This window comes from Equus przewalskii, chromosome X (assembly GCF_037783145.1).
Source record: "Equus przewalskii isolate Varuska chromosome X, EquPr2, whole genome shotgun sequence".
Classification (NCBI taxonomy): Eukaryota; Metazoa; Chordata; class Mammalia; order Perissodactyla; family Equidae; genus Equus; species Equus przewalskii.
Window position 1 is genome coordinate 5671384 of NC_091863.1, and position 25287 is coordinate 5696670.

A 25287-nucleotide genomic window follows, 5' to 3' on the forward strand; every position below is an offset into this window, starting at 1 on the left:
TTGCTCCACATCCTGGCCAGCATTTGGCACTGTCGCTGTTCTGGATTATGGCCATTCTAACAGTTGTGTAGTGGTATCTCATGGTTGTTTTAATCTGCATTTCCCTGATAACATAAGATGTGTAGCATATTTGCATATGCTTATTTGCCATCTGTATATTTTCTTTCGTGAGGTGTCTGTTGAGGCCTTTGGCCCATTTTAAAATCAGGCTGTTTAAATTACCTTTTAATGGCTCCGAGACCAGACCGAAGAACCAAGGATCAAGGTGTGCACTATTCATTTTTGCATCCCAAGAACTTCAACACCAGGCACTCTCTCACTCTCTGCTTAACACATCCCAATAACAACAGCTAATACTTCTGTAGCGCTAAGCACCTGTGAGGTTCTGCCCCACCTAAATTGCAAGGCATCACGGCGCAACCCAATGGAGCAGTGTTACCATCGCCAGCACTTTACAGGTGAGGAAACTGAGGCAAAGAGCTCTGAAATGGTCTGAAAGAAAGCTCAGAGACTAAAGTTTTTAAAAATGAAAAGAAGTTTACTTGCAAAGAAGCTCCAAGGGAATCAGACTTTAGGACCAGCTCTAAATTAAAAAAGAACATAGTAGGTATGTCAAGGAAAAGATGCAGCATGGCCAATTTACATTAGGCTGCTCATGGCCGAAAGCCCCAGTTTTCTTATATGATTATCACATCCACAAACGCTATGCCATATCTTCAGAATCAGTATGGCTAAAGACAGAGATACAGTTGTCTTCATTCAGGAGAATGTTTGCCATAGAGTGGGAGCAAATTATTTTTTCTAATTGCATTTTATAAAGACAAGTGCCTTATTCTTTCCTAAATTCTCAAATGGAGACATAAATGAGCATCTTTCCAAACTCTCACATTATAAGTGAAAGAGGGGGCCGGCCCCGTGGCCGAGTGGTTAAGTTCTCGTGCTCCGCTGCGGCGGCCCAGGGTTTCGCTGGTTTGGATCCTGGGCATGGACAAGGCACCACTCATCAAGCCACACTGAGGCGGCGTCCCACGTGCCACAACTAGAAGGACCCACAACTAAAATATACAACTATGTGCCGGGGGGATTTGGGGAGATAAAGTAGAAAAAAAATAAAGAAATAAGAGAACATTGTTAATGCAATTAATTCATTGATTCATGTGTCAGAGTTTATTCTTTCAAAGAGAGTACCTGAATATGTAATAAAAGAATCATACATACAATATATATATATATATATATATATATATATATATATATTTGAAAACAGATATTGAACTACAGACACACAGATCCAGGGAGAGATGTAAAGGGATAGAACTAGACCAGTGGTTTTGAACTGGGGTGATTTTGCCCCATGGCACATATTGCAATGTCTAGAGATACATTTTTTTTCTCATGACTGGGGGTGGGACGGTTGCTACTGGCATCTAGTGGGTAGAGACAAGGGATGCTGCTAAACAGCCTACAATGCACCTGACAGTCCCATAAGAAAGAATGACTGGGCCCAAAATGTCAATAATGCCGAGACTGAGAAATCCTGAATGAGACACGTGTGGATAAGACGCATGCAGACATACATATGGAAATAAAATTTTAGCCCTAATTTCATACAGTTGTTCAAAAAAGAAGAAACTTCCTCTTTTTTTTTTTCAAAATTGTGGAGTAATAGGGACCAGCCCAATGATACAGCAGTTAAGTTTGCACGCTCTGCTTCCGCAGCCCCGGGTTCGCTGGTTCCAATCCCGGGCAGGGACATGTGCACTGCTCATCAAGCCATGCTGTGTCAGGCGTCCCACATATAAAGTAGAGGAAGATGGGCACAGATGTTAGCTCAGGGCTAATCTTCTTAGAAAAAAAAAAAACATTGTAGAGTAATAAATGGGACTAGAGTATGCAAATCTTGCCCTATTAAAAATAGGTTAAAAAAAATCCATGGCTCCTGAATAACAGGAAGATCAAAATGCAAATAGATGTCTGTTCTACTGTATTCTCACCTCTAAATGTTTCTCTATGCTAAACGTGATACTTACCAAGTGAATACATTCTGTCCAGAATTTTTTTTTATTCCTTTGCAGCTGTGAGGACATTATATCCTAACTTTGGACACAAAAATATGGAAACAACAATGAAAAAAAAGATATTCCCTACTTTCTTTTAGATTCTGGCCCAATGGGAAAATAACTTCCCAGATGTAGGCCATTCCTGGAATGATCAGCAAATAGGTTTGGCAGTGCAGCTTTCAAAATGGTACAGCCAAATGTCAAAATAACAAGAGAGCGAGGCAAGGAGACGGAGAGAGGGAGGGAAAAGGAGAGAAGGGGAATTGGTGACAGAAATGGAGGGAGAATGAATTTCCATCCAAAGATATGCTGGGATGTCCGCCAAACCTCTGCTGAGGGCCAACTATGTGTAAAGATGTAAGGAAGGGGCTGTGGGGTACATATTTCAGATTTTAAAGGCAAAACTCTAGTTCTAAAGGGTGTACCCACCTTCAAACAATCACTATTTTCAACAGTGGATGGCACCTTAGGTTATTTCTCTGTACTTCCCTGCCACTGAAGACATTAAAAAAGAATGACAGTTACCAAAACATTTTCAGAATAACTGGTGTCCTCTTTTCTTCTCACCCTTTCTGAAAGGAATCAGTAACTTGTGGGTCGACTTGGCATTCTCGTTGTTAACAGACATCATTCCAACTCTTGAAGGCAAGCCCAAGTTTGTGTTCTGCAGTTTGTAACTGTGCCTCTATTGGAATCCTCCACATGTTGGACTGTTGGGCGAGACTGGGTCCACCCAGATGCCTGGACACCATGTGATGTCCAGATGGCTGGGAGGTCTTCTGCTCCTTGTTTCATAGGAAGTTACTCCTCTCTGGTGCACAAAATGCTGTTCACTGGGGAAATGGCCATCGAGTGAGGGATAAGACATCAGCAAACAGGGCCAGAAGGAAGTAGCATGAAGGATAAGCAGTGCAAATCTGAGTATCTCAACAGAAACCGTTTGCTCAGAGATTTCTTGGGAAACACTTCCACATTTCCCAATGTGGGGATTATTATTATTCCCTGATGACTGTAAGGGGTCTGGGTATGTGCATCGTACAGGGGTCTGCTCATCAAATGGAAAGGAAGCTAGTGGCCCTGGAGTGCAGGGCTCCTTGGCGTATTTGGTCATTGGGACAGCACTGGGAAACCTGTCCAGGGGACAGGGTGACACATAATATAAAGTATGTATCTTCTTTGAAATCTCTCTTGATATTTTAGGTTTGCAAGCCTTTGTCAATTTTCTTTCCAGTCCACAAAGTATAACAAATAGGATGAATTTCAAAAGAGTGCTATTACTTGCAATAGTGTAAGCATTTAACGACAGGAGCTGAGACGTTTAAATCTAGAAAGGGCTGTCTCTCTCCATTATGTGTTAGTAGAGAATTAAACAAGAGTTGATAAACTTACATCGGAGGAACCACTCACACTAACCCAGCAGGGACACAGCTAATAGGTGAAATCACCTTTACCCTGGAAACTTCATTTTTGCTTGCATTTAGACTTTCTCAACGTTTCAGTCTTTCTTTTAGAGAAGTTCTCAGTAACCTCCCAACTGAGCATGTAACCCATCTGGTTTGCCTTTAGATAAGCATGTCATTTGCATTGGAGAGAGGGAGAAACACCAAAACTAATGCAATGTGTTTCAAAATATGAATTCTTAATGCATTAGAATATTACAGTGAATTGAAAAAAGGTGTAAACTGAAAACAAACTATGGAGAAAACATCTCTAAATTTCATAAGTAAATGAATTTCCATCATTTCTCTTGTCCCAAGCGCTAGTACGATTGATGCCATTTTTGGAAGGTGATGGATTACTCTGCAAAATGAACGTTTTCCATTTCATTAAACGGATTCATTGGTTATGTTTTCATGTCTGGATTTATGAAATTGTCACCTCTTTGAATATAACAAGAAATTAGCTATGAAATTTAAAAAGTCATCAGTGATCACCAGACACTAAATTGAGGGGCAATATGCATTTGTGTTTGCTGAAGGTGATTTAAGATCATGTACATACCAATTTGGATAATGTACTTCCTTAAAATAAAGAATCTGATCACCAGACATCATGCGACTTTTTAAGTAGTGACAATATATCTGCCTTCTCTTTCAAAGAAAGACGGTAATAAGAAAAACTAAATTATATATTTTGGAGGTCACCCTACACAGAATATTATTTTCTCAACTTGGCAAAATACTAACAACTTGGAGAGCAAAAAGTTTATTAAATGACAGAAGTTACAATTTCAAACAAAAGGACAAATAGAATGTGAATTAAGAATCGTGGTTAGCTTTTTTTTCCCTCTTGATCCTGCTTGATGCGTTATTGTCTCTCAGAGTCCCCTGAGGATAGATTTTAGCACTTTGGGGATGAAAGAACCCCCATTCAGCACCATTTTCATGTGCAGCCTTGAGAATTTTCTAACTTCTCCTTTTCTCAGAATGCCTCATTGTCCAACTTTTATATCTCACAGAGACCATAGAGAGAATCATAAAGTGTAAACATACGCACACACACCCAAAGCCAAAACAAAAGGAAAGAAAGTAAGCATATGAGGCGCACCGAGTTCTTGGGAGTAGCTGCCACACACATATGAGCCACAAGGACCACTTGCTAATACTCTACATGTGTCCCACCGCCGTACAGAACAGCAGGGAGCCAAGGACAAAGGTCAAGGCTAAATATGGAGGCTTCTGTCATTCCCAGAAAACAAACTCATCTTCCATGACATCAAGGAGAACAGCCGTTCCTGGGACATTTCTGCAAGGATCACAATAACACTCTGCTATTTTGTTAGACAAGTGGAAATTTTGGTGGACCTCAACCAAGTCAATTTGTAAGAGGAAAAAAATACTCTTCATCTAAGAACTTAGGATAATGTGTGAACTGATTATATACGAAGATTTAAAAGATGACTCATGACTATAATAGTTTGTTTCTTCACTTCAACAACTCTTTGCCACTATTTACTTAAATGTCCCTCTCTCTGGTAGAAAATAATTCTCTTGAGGGCAAGAGGCACATCTCACTTCTGCCGGGTCCCCACAACCTAAGCCACCTGAGAGACGACTATGTGTGACAGGTTCATGTTGATTGGAAGAAGGATTTGGGTGGACAAAGGCACAGGAGAGGGTGCTGACGGACTGCTGTTTTTAAGGCTTTTTCTATCATACCAGCAGCCTTTCAATCATCCACAGCTGTGCCACTCTGGACACAGTGGTGCCTCCAGGAGCCGATGAGAGAATGGGAAACGTAGGACTATTACCCCCCAAACTCCATGATTCTTGGTTATGCTGCAGTTGATATTTCCACTCTGCCTCCTCTCATTGTTAACATCCTGAGAAGCAGGTTGTGTAGTATAAATATTTGGGAATATGAAAATTACAGTTTGAGTCTCTGCTCTGAAGCCTTGGTTATCTCACTTCCAGACTTTCAGCCTTCCTATCTGTAAAAGAAAAATAAAACTCCTGACCTCAGAGACTTGCTATGAAGGTCAAATAGATACTTTACGTGAAGTTACTTTGTCAACACCAAGACATTACAAGATGCAGTGCTAAATACCTTCCATCCTGTGGACCAGTGATTCAGGAGAGTTTCGTACTTTGGGTCCACCCCCACTGACTCAGACTGGGGGCCTACTGTCAGCCAAAGTGTAATGGCAGCGAGATGGCATGGGCAGCCTCCTTCTTACGCCTTCTTGTACTCCTCTGGGGCTCCTTCTTAGGAGTGCTAGCAAGGATCCCCACAGAGATCAACTGAAGAGCGTTGGAGCCCTCAGGAGTGTAGCCTGAGGTCCAGCTCGATCAGCAAGAACGGGAAGAGGAACTGTACACACACCTCTAAGTGTGATGACCTGCTCTTAACCCGTCCCACAGAACAACAGACTTGAGCTCTGGGACAGCTCTCCCCGCATTCCCAAAGCCTGGCTGCAAGCTGAGGCGCTGATGCTGTGTCATGTCCATAGAAGCCGCTGGCAGTCCGCAAGAGACAGCCCAGACTGTTGCAAGGATGCTGTATTTACTCACATTGGCTGGTCTACGCTGGAAGAGCCCAGCTTTGAAGGTTTCGCTCAAGTGTCACATCCCCTAGGACACTTTCCCTCTCCTCTGAGATCTCACACAAATAAGTCTATATGAGCTGTCACTCGTGGACTGAGTTGTCTGTTTACAAGTCTTGGCCCCTCCTGGACTATAAATTCCTGATGAGCAGGGATTTTACAGTCTCATCTTTGAAACTGCAGCAATCCATGGATATTAGCTGAAATAAATGGAAGTGATTAAAACTGTGTTGTTTTTTTTTCCTAAGGGAGAAACAGATCCAGCATCTACAATCTGTGATTCATATTAAAATGAGCCATAAACACTCCTGCCTAGTTCCTCTTTACTTATTGGCTGTTGGGATCACTACTGTTATCTAACCCACTCTACCATCAGGAAAACGCCTCCCACACCTCTTTGAAACCATGTGTGAAATCTTCTAGGAACACAGAGGGGATTCTGGGTCCTGGGAGACGTGGCTCCCTGCTTGCTTGCTGAGTAAATCTCTAGGTGGTTACTATCTGAATTAACTATCCTTGCCATCTCCCTAGACCCGCCAGGGAGTCCTGTAGTTAACGATGTCCCCTCACCCCATCTGCTGTCTACCTACCATACAACTACTTCAAGCTTCCCTTAATAGTATATATTTTTGACATTTCACTTAATTCTGGACAATGAAGGAGCACGATGTGCTTATAAATTGGGCTCACAATATGAAATCTTTTTACTGAAATCCTCTGGAGATATAAGCTAAACTCAAATAAGAGAAAATGTTCTGACTCTAACTGCTTCTTCATTTAGAGGGATTTTTTAAAGTTTGTATAAACTCTCAAGACTTTTTTTTAAAGTGACAGAGGAAAAAAGTCTGAGCTGACAGTTGTGAAGGCTGGGCTCTATTTTTACTTCTTGTGTCTACTATCTGTACGTGCTTGCACGAGTTATTTCTATAAGCATCAAGTTGTCTCATCTGAAAAACAAAAGTGTTGAATGAATTGGATCAGGGATCTCTGAAGGGAGGTGTCTGAGATTGGGTTTCCTAGGAGCAGAGGCTGAAAAGGGGCTTTCTGGGTATGTCATCTACTGGTAGGGAAGCTCTTGATGGAAGGGGAGGGGAGGAGGCAGGAGGAGGAGCTGAGAAAGCTGAGTAGGGACGTGAGCTCAGCTGACCTGCATGAGCCTGGTCCCATGCAACGCTTTGGAGCATAAACTGTACGGGAGAGTTGATCCCAGCAGGGGGCTGGCCTCCTGGATCCCCCAGCAGTGAGCCAATGGCCACGATTTGCCCTCATCAAGGGAGTAGGATACCCTGTCTTGCTGGCAAGATGACACCCATTGGCCGAAGGTTAGTATCAGAAGCAGCAGCTGTAAGCTATTAGCAGCTGATACGGGAGCCTGGGGTTGCCGGGGTGAGGGACAGAAGGTCACCAGCAGCATGTACTGAGGAGGAATAGGTGTCTGTGACCTATTTTCAATATTTCAGAGAATCCAAAAAAAAGTACACAATTTCCTCAGATGATGGTGCAAAGATAACTAAAATGTCAAGATTATGAGTTTTATCAGTCTACTCTGGTAACGTGGGAGACCTCATGCTGATCCGAAGCTTGATAGACTTATGGGTATCTTTGATTAATGCAAAGAGGAAAAACTAAGTCATACTTAATAAATGCCATATGTTGACAGACAACACACTTTCAAAATACGGAGTCCAGGCTGAGTGCAATAGAAATGCTGAGAGGCGACCGGCTGGGGGAGTCTAAAAGGCCTCTGAGCTTAGACAAGGCAGCAAAGTATAAGTTCTGCAATAATTTGCACAAGGCCTTGCAATGGGGCATTTGCAATTTTCCCTGGTCCCGTTTTTCATATATAAAACGTCTTTTGATAATATGGATATGCTTTGCTGATTGTTGCCCCCAGCCCCACCCTCCAAATTGTACAAGAGTAGAATTCTGTAAAGCAATGCAAGTGATTCATGGGAACTTCTCCATTTCTGAGTTCATACAAGCGGTGCCCACTAACACGTTCACAAGTTTCTCTACCGGACCCTTCAGTTGTACGCCCATTCACTGAACCACACAACGGTGGATTGTACAATGAAATCCGGTGAATCCATTTCAAAGAAATAGAGTAACTTCCTAATTTTTGATTAAGTTTTTTAAAGGAGGAACACTTGCACCAACAGTAACTTTAACTTTTTAATTTAGACCTCCAGACACACATACATGTATATATTATACACACACACATATATATACAAAATATAAAAATGTTTAAATGTAAATATATAATTTCTCCTCTAATGATATAGTGCACAAAGAAATGAACAAGTCAATCACTGTTTTCTAATGTGTTTTTAAATGTTCTATAATAGTCACAATAAAGATAGACTTTTAAATCACATTCACGGAGAAACACTGTATTAAAAACTTGAAAATTTGCCATGAACAGCCTAATGTTTGATTTGGGTCAAATTCATGAATTCTTAGAAACCCGGCCAGAGATCCAGTGACCCAGAACCAGGAAAGAGAACGGCCAAATCTGAGGCCGGCCTTCTTCCCAGTGACTCTGTCCACACCCGGCCATTCCGGCACACAACCTAGACTGACTGCGGGGCAGACGGACACGCCAGGGCTGAGGACACTCACCACGGAACGGCTCCTCCCAAATCTCTGAGCAGGGGCCTGACTGTTGGCTGCTAAGCTTCCCCCCACCCCGCGCAAACTGTTTACTTTTCCTTGGAGGAGAGGCTGGTTCTCTAAGCAGAATGAGCTAATCACCAGCTTCATCCTCTCCTTTGCCAAAACAAACAGCTTCCAATTACTGCGAGGAAAAGCCTCTGATCAGCTACCTAAGCGAGCCTATCAGTGGTATTCTATAGGGTGAATAAGTCCCATTAAGCAAGAATCTCTTAACACTAATAAAATTCTAGAACCCTAGGGCCAAGGCTGCCAGCAACCTGCTACTTATCTTCCAACAAGATTCCACCCACTTTTTCTCTGAGCAGTCCGGAATTCTGGCAGAGATAGATACACTCTCTCTCCTCTATTGCACATGAACTACTATTTGTCCTCAAACCCTATTTTCTTGAGCTTCCTTTGAGAAAACACAGGCAGAGGAAGAGCAGGTTCCAGGTCTGCTAATACTTAGCGGAATGACTTTATCTTTAAGGCTCCAAGATTCAGCTCCACTGTCGCCATCATGAGCAAAACCGGCAGGGGCGGTGGGGGGAGGTTCCCACAAGAAATGCCCCAATGTCTCAAACTAGCATAAGAGAGGAAGTCACTCTCAAGGTAAATGAGATTCGCCTAAAGAGAGATAGAGCTTATTTCAGGCACAATCTTCTTCTTTTTCCCTCTTCTTTAATCTTCTAGTGAAGGTGGGAAAACAAGCGTAGAGGAGGTTACTGCCAAGTGAGCACAGGTCAGCATTGAACACCACGGACAGCCCTCTGAGGAACCGCCGTGCCAAGTGGGCTTCATGCCTTCCAAAGGGCTCTGCAACCTTATATACAAGACCCAGACCAGGGCCAGCTTCATGGACACGTGACCAGTGCACACAGCCCATGCTCAGAATGGGACATGTGCCTGGGGTTTAACGCTCTTCAATCGCCATGTTGAAATTCTTAATGATTTTCTCCTCGAGTCTGTGTTTTGTACATTAAGTCTGATGGAAGTGTGGAGGCTTGGAGCCTCTGACCACACATGATGCTGCCTCCTACCTCCCCAGGAAAGGTTCTCGGTTGTCCACTCCCTCAGCCACTGGCACCTCAGTCGTAACCCAACCTCTCTCTCCTCACTCTTTGCCCTCAAATCACCGTCACACTGTGTCCCCTGCAGGGACCTGGATGTGGGTGCAAGGAGAGTCAGGGTTGAGCATGCATGCCCTGAAGTGTCCCAGAAGATAGTGGTGGTGTCCTAATCCCAAGCTGGTAGCACCATGCTGTGTCTGGTGGGTGGCCAGCCAGAGCCCAAGATTCCACAGGAACAAACCTATTGCCCATCCCCGATGCAGGTACCAGTTGCATCCAGCAGAAGGCTGCAGTACACTTGGGAGTTGCCCATCTGCCATGGGTTGAGTGGCAGGAGGGGGAGACCCTTGGCTCAACTTCCTGAGGATCCATCTAGAACACAGTGCAGTGCATTGGTCCAGCAGCTGGGAGAATATGAGACCAGGCAAGTGTTATGCCTGAGCAAGCATGGGTGCACACCAGGCCCCAGGTACCTGTGAAGTTCTACACGCGTACAGGCATCCTGCAAAATCCCCTTGGGGGGGCCTATTGGGCACAAGCCACACTGAGCACTTGGGGGGGGCCTCTCTTCCTCCTTCCCACCTTCCTGAGTCTGGCTTCTGCTTCTCCCTCCAGCCATCTCAAAGCACCCTCCAGGGAAGAGCCAGGAAATCTGAATTGGATGATACTGGGGATTCCCCAGACAAGTGAAATGCTCTGACATCTGTAACACTGCCCCCGCACAATATAACGATGAGCAGTAAAATCCCTGCTAGTAACTCAATTTTTAAATTTTTCTTTACTGAGAAGCGCACTGAACAGCAAATTTAAAACACCACGACAAGTTGAGAGAGAAGGGCCACAGAAGGAAAACATGTTACATTTTAGCTCCTTTAACACTTTTTTTCTTGCTCTTGGAATAATGGACCAAACGTTTTCATTTTGCGCCAGGTCCTGAAAATTAGGTCAGTCCTGAAGTAAATTAACCAACTAAACAATGAAACCATAAAAATAAAAACAAACCCAAAAACTGGTAGCTGTCTTAGCTCAGAACCGAGCTTTGCCGTCTATGAGCTGTGTGACCAACCCGCCTTCTCAGCACCTCACCCCCTTATCAATTACAGGAGAACACAGACGGTACTCCTCCATATGGTGGGTGTGGGGATTACGTGGTGAGACAGCCTTGTAAGACATCCAGAACACTGTCTGGTACTTCGTAATCTCCCAGTTAGCGTTAGCTCCTTTATCACCATCACTTTCGTTAGCCCCAACATGTTTTACGATCTCCACCCTGCTGGGCAGGTACTCATCTCCCAGTGGACACAGAGGAGGCTGGGAGTTCAGGAAAGCAGTCTGCCCAAGCGACCCATCTGCAAAGTGGCAAAGCCTGGATGCAGAGCAGTTCTGCCTGGCTCCAGAGCCCACTCCCCTGCTCCGTACCCCACAGCTCGGAGCTCATCTTCATTCCACTGATAAGAGGATGTCCTTCCCAATCACCTCTGTTGGCAGGATTTTAACCACCCACATATGTAAGTGTTAACCTGAAACTGCAAAGTGCCAAACGCCCTGCACAGGGCATCGTGGAGCTGGAGACTGAGCCCCTGGGAGGTGCTAACCTGTACTGCTTGTTTTCATGAATGAGGGGCAGCACTCAGCAGTGAAGCGATGCAATCGAGAATCCGTCTCCCTTTCAGTCTGAAATTCTAAGCTCTTCTAGGTCAGGGGCTGTGCCGGATAATTCAGACATCCCCCGTCACCATTCCCACCTCCGTGCATCAGTGTTGAGTCCCTTGCGCTTTCAGGCGTGGTTGACAGGTGAAGCTGAGCCAGCCCCACAGACACCAGGGGCGCACCATCTACTCACAGTCCTCCCGCCTTGTTGCTGCAGGGCTGGGAGGCGTTGGAAAGGGCACTGAATCGGGGTGGAGACCAGGCGATTCCAGCTTCTTCTGCAGGTCTGCTAGCCCAGGTCACTGCCCCTGGTGGCTCTGAGTCTCTGTCTGTACCATGAGTGCAGAGGTTGGGTTCTTCCTAGCCAAGGCCTGGCAGTTTTCACGCCTAAGAGTCCACACACTTGGCTGGCTCCAAGGCTGGCAGCAAGCCTTCTCCTAGCCTTAAAAAGATGCCTAGAACTGTGCAAGAGAAGTTGGAGATGGCAAATGCTCCAGAAACAGCCTTCAGCTTGGGCTTATTTGCACAAGTAGGTGCGGTGGGCTGACCCTGACAGAAGGCACTCTTCCAAAAGCTTCCTCTGGCCCCGCCTTCCCCACCCATTAATAAATACCATGTGCAGCGTAATGAGTTGGCTCCAGCTGATTCCTCCACCTCCCCCCAACCATTTAAAAAGGGGGAGGGCCAGGGAAGCTTGAGGTTTTATAAGGAGAATGTGCGGCTGTCTTTTCAAATCCTAAGAAAGCTTAATCCCTACAATTTAGATAAACCAAATAGGCATTATCAGGTTAGAGTTAAACCTCCAAGAATGGCTTTGCCATTGATTGCAAAAACAGCAGTTACTAAGTCCTAACTGAGTAATTTGCAGCTTATTTCACCCCAGCTAATTAAAATGTAATCAGGATTGTTTGGCAATGTGTGTTCTGTCAGCAGTTTTTCTTCCGAAGAGAAATCACGCCAAGAGACCACAAGAAAAGCCTTTCACGGGAATTGGCTTGATCTAAACTGCTGCTTTAGCCACCGAAACTGTAAAACAAATAAATTACAGCAACTGACAATTCAATAAAAAAAGAAAGAAAGAAAAGATACTCTTTCTCGCCGGGGATGGGCTGCTCTGTTTTGTTTTGTTTTCTGTTATTTAAACAATAGTGCAGCATCTTCTCAGGAGAGCGACTTTTAAGGCAGGGCAGGGCGGTTTTGAAACCAGGTGGCCGGGGAGGAGCCCTCTCCAGGATGTCGGCGTAATTTCACCGCAGGAGACGAGCACTGGGTTTTCGCTTTCCCTGAGGCCCAGGAGGACCGCAGAGCGTGCCAGTTTCTGTGAAACCCACTAGATGTTGCTTCTTTGACTGAGCACAAACAAAACCACACACTCGCGCGCACGCAAACTTCGCGAGCTGGTTCATTCTCGGAAGATCCCAACTTTGAGTTCCCCTGATGCCATTCGGGGCGAGGTTTCATTAGCTCTCACGCCAAGATGAACCACCGGAGGGCGGCGGCGATTCGCCCCAAACTCCACCGTCATTACAACCGCCTCCTATCGCAGCTTAATTCCCAAGGCCGCCTGGCAGCGGGGAGGCCCCCTTAACCCAGCCCAGGTGGGAGGGACACCCAGTTTATTTCTTAAGGGCAGAGGGCTCGGCTTAGAACCCCGCGAAAGAGCCCCAAGTCTCCTTCCGGCCTCCGCAGTTTTCTTTGGGGCGAGAAGTTGCGATCTTGGAACAGGTGAGCAGCTAGAGATAGAAGCGAGAGGGCGAGGGAGAGAACGATAGCAAACGAGAGAAACAAGACGTTTGCGTGAAAGATTTCAGAGCGCGCGCGCTGGGACTGGCTGGGAAGGCAGCAGCCCGACGCAACTCCGCTGAGTCCGGGAACAGCTCCTGTGCGCCCACCCGCACCCGGGGTGCCTGCGCAAGTCCGCGGGGATCCTCGCCACTATGGACCCCCTCCACAGGCGCCAAGTGTGCTTTTCCCCGAACCTCCTACACACCCTCGCTCACACACACACACACACACACACACACATACACTCCACTATCAAGCTGAAAGAACCTACGAGAGCAGGGGGTATATATGGACCCCGGGACTCTTCTCGGAGCATCCAAACATGGCCTAAGTCCCGCATCGCTTGCAACTCTTCCCTTACTCTCCAGGCTATTCATTGACAAGGTCTGGAAGTTTTGGGGCTCTGAATTGGGGCGCGCAGAGCCACCCCCCCCCCCCGGCCCACGCCCCAACACACACACTGTGGAACACACGACTTGACCCTAGTGCTCTGCCTGGGGCCCGAAGTGCGGGCCGCGAGTTCCGGGCTCGCCGAGTGTGAAAGCATCTCTCAACAGAGACAAAAGTGTCGGCCCGCGGGCACCTGCGGGGCTGGGCACCTCGCGCGGGTCCCCGCGCGCAGCTGCGCGCGCCTCACGGCCACGCGCAGTGCCGGCGCCGCCGAGGGCCCCGGAACGCCCGGGAGTTTGCGGGACTCTTCCTCAACTAACAAATCCACACACCCGCCCTCGGAATCCACAAAACTGCCCTCCCTCCCCAAAGAAATCGCCTTTCGTTTTCCGCTGGGAAGAAGGGGAGTTGGGGAAAGATGCTGCAGGCTTCATTTTCCTTTCGAGAGCAGGGAGGAGGCTGGAAAGGAGGGTTCGAGGACCCCGATAGTAAAATCCAAGCCGAGCGAAAGCCGGATCTGCCGGTCCAGTTGGGCGAGAAGTTCGGGCGCCGAGGCTGGGAGGCGCGCGCCCTGTGCGCCCCCGCCGCAACCCGAAGCGCCGGGGAGGAGCCGGGGCGGGCCGCGGTTGCCCTACCTGGAAGTGCTGGAAGAAGGCGGAGATGCGCGTGATCTGCAGGCTGAGGCACCTGGATGCGCAGCGGGCGCGCTGGACGCTCCCGGCCGACAGCGACTCGTCCAGCCGCCGTGCAGCCGCCGCGCCGGGGCCGGCCGCCAGGCAGACCCCGGAGGCCGCCAGCCAGAGGCAGAGGGTCAGGGCCGCGCCGGGCGCCCCGGGCACCATGGCTGCGGGTCGAGGGCGCGGGCGCCGGGCGCTGGCCAAGGCTCCCAGCTCCGCGCCGGGGCCGCACTGCCGGGGACCTCGCGGCCGCCGCAACTCTGCTGGAAAGTTCAATCATTCAACTCCGGCCCCCCGCCCTCCCTCCCAACTCGGCCTCGAGGGGTGGGGTGAGGGTGACAGGCGGCCATGCCATTGGCTGGAAGGAAAGTGAGTGACAGGGAGGCCGGGCGGAGGGCCGTGCGCAGGTCTAAGGGGCGGCGGGCCGGGGCGCCCAAAGGGAGGGCAGGTCCCCACGCTGAGCTGGTCTCCCTGTGGTCCGTTGCCCAGCCCACGCAGGTTCCACCATGGTCTGCATTCGCTCCTTCCTGCCTCCACCTCGCCCCACCATCCAGGTAAACGCCAGGTGTGAGCCAGCCCGGGCCTGGGATGCGAGGCGCTGTCTTGGGAAGGATGGCCTCGCCCTAAAGGACCAAGCGCCCTAAAGTTGTGGGCTGCCTCCCCAATTTTCACCCCGGCTCCCAGCTTCGCTCATGCTCTCCGTATTTGAATTTCCCTTTACCCAAGTAGTGGCAAAGAGCTAAGTAACAGAACTGAAATGGATATGAAACGAGCCAGAGGCCAGGCAGAGACATTTGACTGACATTTTTTTCCTCCCTCCCCCATTCCTTCTTTCCTTCCTTCTTCCTCCCTTCTTTCCGTCTTCTTATTATCTGGGATATCTTCTTATTAACTCTGAGTACATAGCTAGTGACATTTGTTAATTAGACCCACACACGTTGTTTCCTCGGGTGTCTGTTTTTCTAGTAAGCACTGCAGTCCCAGTGTGAGTTCTTCAAAACAGAAATCTTTCCTAAACTCTTTCTTCCCCTTGTTCTGCCCCACGCCTCTTGATTCAGCCTTCTTAGCAGTGACATTGCCACCCCATCGTCTCTTGTACTCTTTTCCAATGCTCTTTCAGCACACATGTTCTCCCCAGCAGGGGCCATGCCAGAGAAAGAGACACGGCTGCATTTGTACTACACCACCTGTAACAAAGCTTTCTGCTTCCCTGAGCTCTGCTGGGAAATGGCAGTGCCCCAGCCCCCTTGCGACTGGGAGACCCCAGAGAGTGCTGGGATGCGGTCACGAAGCCTGTGCTTCAGACATGGGGATATTTATGTAACACAGTCGAGTCAAAAAGACTCATGCACACTCACTTTTGGATGCGGAACAATTGACTGATGTTTCTGTGCACTGACATTGCCACGTTCTCGTACAAAATTGCACTCACACATTCCAAAACATCATACCTCCATACGCACACAGCAGAGCACAGCAGAGCGTCTAGATGCACTCGGTCTGCTCCGCGATCCATCACAAAGCTTAATCCCTCTTTGCACAGAGCCTCTGGCTCTTTCCAATTTCCAGCCTTCTCCTCCTAGGTTTCTGCACAGTTTCCACTCTGTGATTCTGGGATCTTTCTGTTAAATTATAACAACCACCATCTACAGTGATCCTATTATACCTACGATTCTGTTTCAAGTACCTCATCTTACATATATATTTCTCCACATAGGTAAGTCAGCAAGGCCAATAGAATTAATGTCTTAATGTGTTTCTCAATGAATTAAAAAAATCAGAGTTGCCTTGTTCAAAGTTTCTGTAGGCAGAGCCGGCTTCATGGGTGTGCGACCTGTACAATTGTGCGGAGCCCCATCTTAGAAGGAGCCACACTTGGTTTAATGTTCTTCTGTCACCATCTTGATTTTAATTTTGAACAACATTCAAATTATGTAGCCAGTCCTATCTGTAGGTTTTAGCATGACAATTCTACACGTGAGCTGGAAACATAAAAAACTTTAGGCATGATCTCACACGAGCTCAGTAATTTGTTTAAAAGATACTCAGTTGCAAATGGAAATCTTTTTTAAGAATGTTAAACATACTTAATATTGACTAGGAGGAAAGAAGCTAATCATGGTGACCCCAAGTTAGAAGTGTATAAAGTCTTGTGTCAGTGCGTGACATCTGAATCCAGGGACTGTCTTCTGACTGTTATCACTTTCATTTGGGAATTACTAAAAACGTTTCCAAAAGCTGCAGCCGATCCTTCCACAGTGCTTGTGCAAGTTTTAAAGTTAAGCGAACACCTGGTCTTGGTGAAGGCGAGGATATTATGCCTGCCTACATTTTCTTTGATTTATGACTTTGCATGTCATATCATGAAATTTATACTCTGGACAGGGAAATCATAGGGACAAGCATGGTGAGCTTTTAGAAACAGCTTTTAAACGTTCAAAGGGATCACTATTTTTTTAAAAAGCAGTGTGTGTGTTACTTATATGGGTTCCATAGCATATTCATTGCCATGAATAAATGCATTTTATAATAAACCACAAAAGAGAACATCTAGTCGGTTGAACAGAAGGCTTGGGATTAAACATTTAGGGCTACCTTATTATGCACACGTTAGAATAATACTAGCATTTATATTGCTTTCTTCTTTTAGAATTAGTACAGACATCCTCTGTTACCATGCTGGCCTTTTCCATGTTATTTATGTTAATTACAGTTTGAAGTAACTTGTAAGAGGAAAACATTTTTGTAAAGTCAGAATAACAGTTAAAATCTATTTTTTTATTCTGCTCACATATAGCCAATTTATTAAGCAGCTCACCCTGCAAGTTGGCACATGGGACCTCTCTAACTTTTGACAGGACTGGTGAAGACACACCCTAAGTTCATGACAACCAACGGCAGGAGAGGACAACCAGAAGTGTGTATGGAAGAAATGACTGATAAAGGAACGCGTGGGAATCGTCCAGGTGCATTAGTGACAAAGGGCTTAGTGTGTCTTTCCTCAAAGCCAACTTGAACCCCATGGTCTGAATTTGTCTGGAGAAGAAACGAACCTTAAACTGACTTCAGTTTGACTTAAATAGACAAAACACCCATCTCTCAGGGAGAGTAGAAAAGGGCCTTCATTGACTCATTTCTAGCTATGTCAGCAAAGATAGACCAAAATGTGTGCCTGTCTTGGTGAGGTTATAGAGGAAACACACAAAACAAGGCCCTCATTCACAGCTTCCAGAAAGTGAGCTATGCTCTTCCTTGCAACTTATTTAGGTTATTAGTTTCGTCTTCTTTACTTTTTTTTTTTTAGCAGAGAGTAAGAAGCCCCCTGGGAAGCTCGCTCAAGGTGGACTCCAGGACTCCATGTTCAGAGATTCGGGGTCCGCCACCTGGGGTCGGGTGCTGGCATCTCACCTTTTACACGCCACCTGGGGTGATTCTATAGCAAGTGAGTCAGGGACAAGTTTGACAGATAATTGATGTAGAAAACATATACCCCATTAAAACACCGAGTGGACGCTTTGATTTCAATAGCATCTATGACTTCATTTTGTTTAAAGTGCCTTTTTTAGGTATTTGTGTTGATATGGATTGGACCCACCAATCTATTTCTTAATAATCACATTGATATATTTTTTCAATGCATTTAGCCAAGACACTCTTAGCCTCATTCTTGGGGCTAGCAGCTTGTTTGTTTTGTTTTGTTTTTTTATTTTTCCTTTTTCTCCCCAAAGTCCCCTGGTACATAGTTGTATATTTCTAGTTGTGAGTCCTTCTAGTTGTGGCATGTGGGATGCCGCCTCAGCATAGCCTGACAAGCAGTACCATGTCTGTGCCCAGGATTCATGCCAGCGAAACCCTGGGCCTCCGAAGCAGAGAGCACGACCTTAACCACTCGGCCACGGGGCAGGCCCCGCAGCTTTTTTCAAAGGCTTTCCAGCTACATTTGATAAGGATAAACTACGAAGGAAGCAAACATAATCTCTCTCTGATATGCTCCTCTTGGAAAAGCAAATTGAGGACTCTCTCTAAAACCAGAGATGACCAATACTTTACTTTGATGGCATTTATGAGTCTTAAAACAGAATGCGGTTCCTGGTCATTGGTTATGAGTTAGAGGTGACAGTGAAGTGAGGGGCAAGAACTCACATATGAGGGTCTGTTTCCTTTTAACACCTTTCATTTGGTGATGCTATAATATCCATCTTCTCTCAGAAATTGCAATTAACTTCCAGAAAAGAAAACGTGAGAAAACCAAGAAGTATGTCCTGCTAGGGCCTCCGGCCATTCTCCCCTCCACATTTCCATGCTGAGTTGTCAGAATTGCATAGTCAGACCCTTCTAGATCTCCTCATTAACTGTGCTTTCCTCCTCCTCCTCCAGATTTAATTCCCTTCTGCTCAGCTTTGAATCTCATGATCCAGGGAATACCGAGAGAGCCTTTGAGAAAATCAGAAATAGTGAAATGAGAAGCGTGGGGTGCAATGAACAACTGAATGGATACATATCAGATTTGCATCTTTTGTAATATGATTTCAGGCAAGAATGGGATGAACCTCTACGGTACTGTACCAATCTGGTCTCTGATGGCAAATTTAATCATTTTACAAATGAAAATTATAATTTTTGCATTGGGTCATTGAATATACACTCTACTTTTCAGAAGAGAACACCCATATCCATTTGCAATCACCTGCTTCCTTTAATTGCCTTGCAATGTAGACATCCTACTTGGGGATAATTTTAGCATACAACACATTCTCCTCTTCAATGAGATTATAAAAATTCAGTTGTATATACAAGTTTTAAAGGTATTATTTTTATTAATTACCTAGATATTTACTAAGATTTTACTAAGAAGTATCAGAAATGTGTTTGGTATTACTTTTATGTGCTAAAGAATATTTTAATGAATTTTATATCTCTTTTGGCAACATATACAAAGAATTGTCAAATAACACGATTTCAAGCTACGTCTACTTTTCAAGAATTTGTCTCCTTGTCCTTTTCCCTCCCCCACAGTCAGCATCAATCAGTGTTCAATTTGTTCAGTACCTGTTCTGCAGTCACGCTAAGAGCCTCTTCTAAATTATGTCATCACTAAAGTTTTATTCTGTCATTGCAATAATTACTAAACAATAAAATGTATCAGATGGTGCATTTTCAGGTTTCAAGGGTCAGCTGTATAGCAATGATGATGTTCAACTGTGAGTGCTTTTTCCTTCCCCGCAAGTTTTTAACTGTAGTGCATTTGATGGCCTCTGTTGATTTTAGCATCTGCTGGACCACTCAGGGACATTGGGTTTTGGAAATTCAGTGGTTTCAGAGAATGTTCAATGCAAGTAAAACTGAATACTTGTCCCAATGACTAGGCAATTAACTGATTTTACCCTAATTCTAATGTTAGCTACACTACAATGATCAACCAACCATACAGAGTCAGTGTTTGCATACCGGATTTTATAAATCAGCTGTAGATATTGAAAAACATACACATAACCATAAAAGAAATACTATATAATAGCCAAATGCTGGAAACTATTTAAAATATGAAAAGTAACTTATTTGTTTCTGGATCTTGACCAAAATATTACTGGTTTGCCCGGTACCATACATTTTGAGAAGCGTAAGCAAATTAAAAGAAATTTAAATTATATTCTTTTAACTAAATCTTAAATGATATAACTTTAACTAAAAACCTCATTGCTCATTTCCGAGTGGCCTAATTTTAATGTGAAATGCATAATGAATTTTTCAGTAAAACTCATATTTGAAATTTTATAAAATGAGACTTTTAAACGAAGCTCAAATAAACAATCATACTTTTATTCTGATTTTCATGCCTGAACATGAAAAGAAACCTTCAGGTGCTCTTCAGAAATATTGAAATTCTAGTCTGTTAAAAAGACTTAAGTGGGTTTTTCTTCTTTGATGTTTTCAAGCCTGTTGAAATTTACATTGAGCCGTATAAATACCATAGATTTGGAGAGATGCTTCTGAAAGATGAAAACGGCAACTTTTAACAGGAAACAGCGCCACATGCTGGCCAAATAAATAAAATGCAAAGGAAATGGACGGAATCCTTTAACTGATAACCTAACTTGAGGACTAAATTGTCAAGTCTAAAGCAGAAATCTGACTGGGATAAGCATGTAAGGTTCTCCATTAATACCAACTAGATTAATTCCAGTGTGGCTTTCCTGTGTAAATGCAGTCACACTGAACTAAATTAGAGAAAGGAGCCTAGCAGTCTTCAAATGGATTTTTTCCTAGCTTTTAAACACTTCTCAAACTATTCACTACAAAATTAAGCAACAAAGGCAGACTGTGTGTGACTTATATTTGAAGAAGCTTCTGTTCAGAACACCTTCTTTGCAGCTCACATTTTCCTTGCATCTTAATATTTCATCAAATCTGAGACCATATGAATAGAATTCAACACCAGAGGAAACTAAAGCAGAGAAGTCAACAGGCTTTATCTACAGTGTTAGCGAACAGAAAGAAGACCCAGAAACTGCCTTTCGATGCTCACTAGCCACTTTAGACAAGATGAACCAACAGTCGAGAAATTAAGATCAACACATTTAAGAACTTGGAGGAGGCACTCTGTTACCCTGAGAGCAAGCGAATAGACTGATGGATGTATCTAAGGCATGAATTAATACTTTTCTCTTCTGAATCCACAGAGGCTTTAAACAAAAAGCATCCCCCAGGACCAAAACAGAACAAAAACAAAACCAAAAATTTGGGTTTACTTCCAGGATTTTCTATAGTGGCGAACTGGAAGCAGCTGGAGAATATTCTGCTCTCAGATTGAATTTGGGTGTCTCAAGGAGTCAGAAATCAAAGGTCATTCCCTTCCCCTCTCTCCTCCGTCCAATGACTTCTGTACCTCCTAATACCCACCCTTTCTTCACACAATCACACTCCTTTTCACACAAAACGTTGACTTTGAGTTCCAGAGAATGAACTCCAGCCCAGGAGCTCACTTCACTCTGTTTTCTTAGCAATCTGTTTTTCCCCTGGACACAGCTGGACAACAGGTAGATATCAAAGACGGTAAATAGGATTCTTCCATTGCTTACGTGGGATTCCTAGCAGGAATATTTTTCCTATGGGCCTTCCGGATATTGCACCATGCAGAGAAAGTAACACCATAACGGCTTCTCTGCTCAAAAAGAACTTCAGTCAAAGAACGGACATGGATTCAACCTGGTTCTTTTTCTTCTCCGCAAATAATTAGTAGCTACCGTTTTGGCTGATTACAGTCAGGCAGCATTCATCCGAGAGAAATTTATTTTCAATATCTTGATATTCATAATGCTCTTCATATACGTGAGGACTGTGCTAGGAAAAGTGTTCAGCTGAGAGCAATCATACCTATGTCACTGACACGTAATAAGTCAGGTAAGACGAGTGGGGTCTCCGGAGAGCTGGTGAAGCCTTTCACATCAGCAGGATATCCCTAATGAATTAATGCTTCCTGGCCTTATGCACAATGAAAGAAACGAAAAGTGATTTAAGCTTTTTCCTGTAGTCAGAGAATTAGCTGCACACATTCATTGTTAATTTAATACCAAAGACTTTTTGTCCTAGACATTCTCCCTCCTCCACCCCCGCAAAAGCTATGAAATTATAGCTGTCTGAAAAAATTTTAAGACATGGCTTTATCATAATTGCCTGCTCAGATCCTAAAGGATCAGGAGAAATGCCACAGTTTGAAGATGAGGAAGGGTGAAGAGCATCAGCTTGGAATCGACCCGGTGTTGAAATCTCAGAGGGAGCAAGGAGGCAGGTGCCACCTACGCAGATTCCTTCACTCCTTTGCATCTCCATACCTTCCCCTTATAAATAGACACGGGAATGGAGACTACCTTCCGGGATTCTTTTGAGGTAATATTTCTAAAGGTACAGACTTTGAATAAATAATGAGTGCTCAAACTAGGCAAGGTAGATAGAGAATTCATAACATTCAGCAATGGCTAGATAATGGATTTATAATATGTTTTGTTTTTGTTTTTAACTACTCTTCTATTTGCTATAAACTTTATACCAGGGTTTCTCAACCTCGGCACTACAGACATTTTTTGTTTGTTTGTTTGTTTGTTTGTTTTTTTTTGGAGGAAGATTAGCCCAGCTAACTACTGCCAGTCCTCTTTTTGCTGAGGAAGCCTGGCTCTGAGCTAACATCCGTGCCCATCTTCCTCTAGTTTATACGTGGGACGCCTACCACAGCATGGCTGCCAAGCAGTGCCATGTCCGCACCCGGGATCTGAACCAGCGAACCCCAGGCCGCCGAGAAGCGGAACGTGCGAACTTAACCGCTGCGCCACCGTGCCGGCCCAGGCACTACAGACATTTTGAGCTAGATAACTTGCCGTGGGGAGCTAGCCTGTGCCCACGGGGAGCTAGCCTGTGCCACGGGGAGCTAGCCTGGCTTCCAGCCACTAGATGCCACTAGCCCCCGCCCAGCCACCCCCAAACAATTATAACAAACAAAAATGTCTCCAGATATTATCGCATCCCCTGGGGGTCAAAAATTGCTCCCAGTTGAGAACTCCTGCCTTAGAGCAACGCATCTTGTAATTTGGTGGAGTCCGTTGCCACTAATGGAAAGGTAAAAATGATTTCTAAATGACTTGAAATGGACATTAGTTTCTGAACATGAAAACCAAGTCCACTTTCCAAAATGATTTATCAAAGCAGTTTATTTGATAAAAATGGTACTGGTGATATATAAATGATGGCAGACTGAAAAGAAAAGCAAATGCCCAGGGCAACCCCCACCTGCCTCTCCAGAGTTTTCAAGAGAAGCATTTAAACCTAAGATTCTATCCAAGAAGAGCTCACACAGCAGACGGGAACGCCAGAGCCATTTTCCCGCCTGGTCAAACACTCTACCTGATTTTAAACACCCTCTTTGAGGCTCGGTCAGTGTTTGCTGCATAAAATTACATTGTAGGGAGTTAAGTTATACATTTTTTTCTTAACTTTTTTAGTCGGTTTTATCGAGGTAAATTTACATAAAATAGAGTTAACTCAGATAAAATAAAATCCACAAATTTAAATCCACAATTTGATGAGTCTTAACAAAGGATGCAGTTATGTAACCCCCAATACACTTGTGATGCAGTATATTTCCATCGGCACAAATAGTTCTCTCGTGCCCTATTGCATCTCTGCCCTGACTCCCAGCCTCTGGCAACCAGTGATCTGATTTCTATCCTTCCATTTTTGTCTTTTCCAGAATGCCCTATTAATGGAATCATACAGTATGAAGCATTGTGTCTGGCTTTTTTTCACTTAGCTTCATATTTCTGAATTCAACGTATTTCATGCAGTAATAGTTTGTTCCTTTATTTAGCCAAGGTTTTTGAGAGTATGATACAGGGGTTCACTAATAGCATAAGAGTTGTCTGAAATTATCGAAGCCTGAAACAAATGGAAATTCATCAGACCGTGCCCTTCTCTCTGCTTCCCAGCATGCAGTTGGCTGATTTAATGCAGTAACCCTGGTCACAGCTGCCTGCAGGGGGCGGCAAAGGGCTGGGAGGCAGCACCAACATTTGCCCTCAGAGTCAGAGAGCCGGAACTGGGGCCTGAAGCTCAGTCCCAGGTGAAACAGCTTCAAGCTCAAAGCTTTAGAAGGCGATACTGATTTACCCTCCAGCAAAACCTGATCAGCCTCAGGGAAGCGAGGAAGGAAGTCCTCAAACCATCTGATGTTAGAGGACAAATCAGGAGTTAGGTCAAAGATGAATCCATGACTAGAGAAATATTTCTAAACACAGAATACATTCACTAAATAATAATATATTTGTTAGAGTAAAATTAAGACATATTGATCATCAAAAACATCTTAAAGAAAGAAAAGACATTACAAAGTGGAAGAAATTTTCACAATACACACAACTGACAAAATATTAGAATGAAGAATAGGGAATGAATTCCTACAATCAGTAAAAAGAGCACAAACAGACCCAAAGAAAAATAAGCAAAAGTTATGAATAGGCATGGCCGGATGAAGAAACACGTATTTCTAAAAGACAGATGAAGGGACATTCAGTATTACTGGTGATTAGAAAAAAATATCTAAAATAAGACCAGCATGGATATTATTTTACAGCCTTTCTCTTGGCTACAATTTAAAGTCTGACCATGCTACCTCTTGGAGAGCAGGTGGCTTCACAGTGGCTTTTATACATTGCTGATGGGAGTGTAAATTGATGCGATGACTCTGGAAAAGGGTCAGACGTCACCTCTAAACATCCGACCACTCACCTCGCTGAGTCATCGCTACGAGTCAATTCCACTTCTGTGCGACCCAAGAGAAGGTACTGCACATATATTGTGAAAAACCATGGACAAGCAAGTTTATAACAGCACAGCTCACGTTAGCAACAAAGTGTCCATCAGCAGGAGAGCAGGTGCAGAAAGTCTGGTGTATGGACTATATGGAAATAGTACACAGCTGTCAAAATCAACTAATTACTGAGACGTATATGTTAACGATCAACCTTAATCATATAACAGTAATAACAACTGCCAACAGGTTATATATGGCAGGATATCCTTTTTATAAAGTTAAAGATAACTAGAATAAAAATTACTTACTAATAAACGTATATGTGCAATAAATCTGTATAAAAAAGGAAAGACCTAGATTGCAGGGTCGTGGTGGAGAGAGCAGGAGTATTGGTTGATTGTAAAGGACGTAGTCTTTGTCGTTGGTAATGCTACATGGTATCTGCTACACTATTAACAATAACTAAACAGTTGAATATGTAAAATGAGCCATATCTAGAACAATGATGAGAATGCCATGGACCAGGAATTATAATTTATCCAACTCCATGTTTCTGAAACTTAATTTAAAAATATAATGAGGGGCTGGCCCCGTGGCCGAGTGGTTAAGCTCGTGCGCTCCGCTGCAGGTGGCCCAGTGTTTCATTGGTTCGAATCCT

The 25287-nt window shown here is 44.5% G+C and overlaps 1 protein-coding gene and 1 long non-coding RNA gene across 2 annotated transcripts in view; one reads left to right on the forward strand and one right to left on the reverse strand.

Annotated features, from left to right (window-relative positions):
- Positions 1 to 14614, reverse strand: part of ANOS1 (anosmin 1) — a 180994-nt gene extending 166380 nt beyond the window's left edge. The window contains exon 1 of the mRNA XM_070606649.1: positions 14288 to 14614. Coding sequence (XP_070462750.1) covers positions 14288 to 14494 — 207 coding nt within the window. The 5' untranslated portion in view covers positions 14495 to 14614. The remainder of the gene's footprint in view (positions 1 to 14287) is intronic.
- A 109-nt stretch (positions 14615 to 14723) lies between these two features.
- Positions 14724 to 20151, forward strand: LOC139081005 (uncharacterized). The gene is made up of 3 exons (XR_011535928.1): positions 14724 to 14883; positions 17188 to 17295; positions 18707 to 20151. It is a non-coding gene; the product is annotated as an uncharacterized lncRNA (long non-coding RNA).
- Positions 20152 to 25287: the final 5136 nt, after the last annotated feature.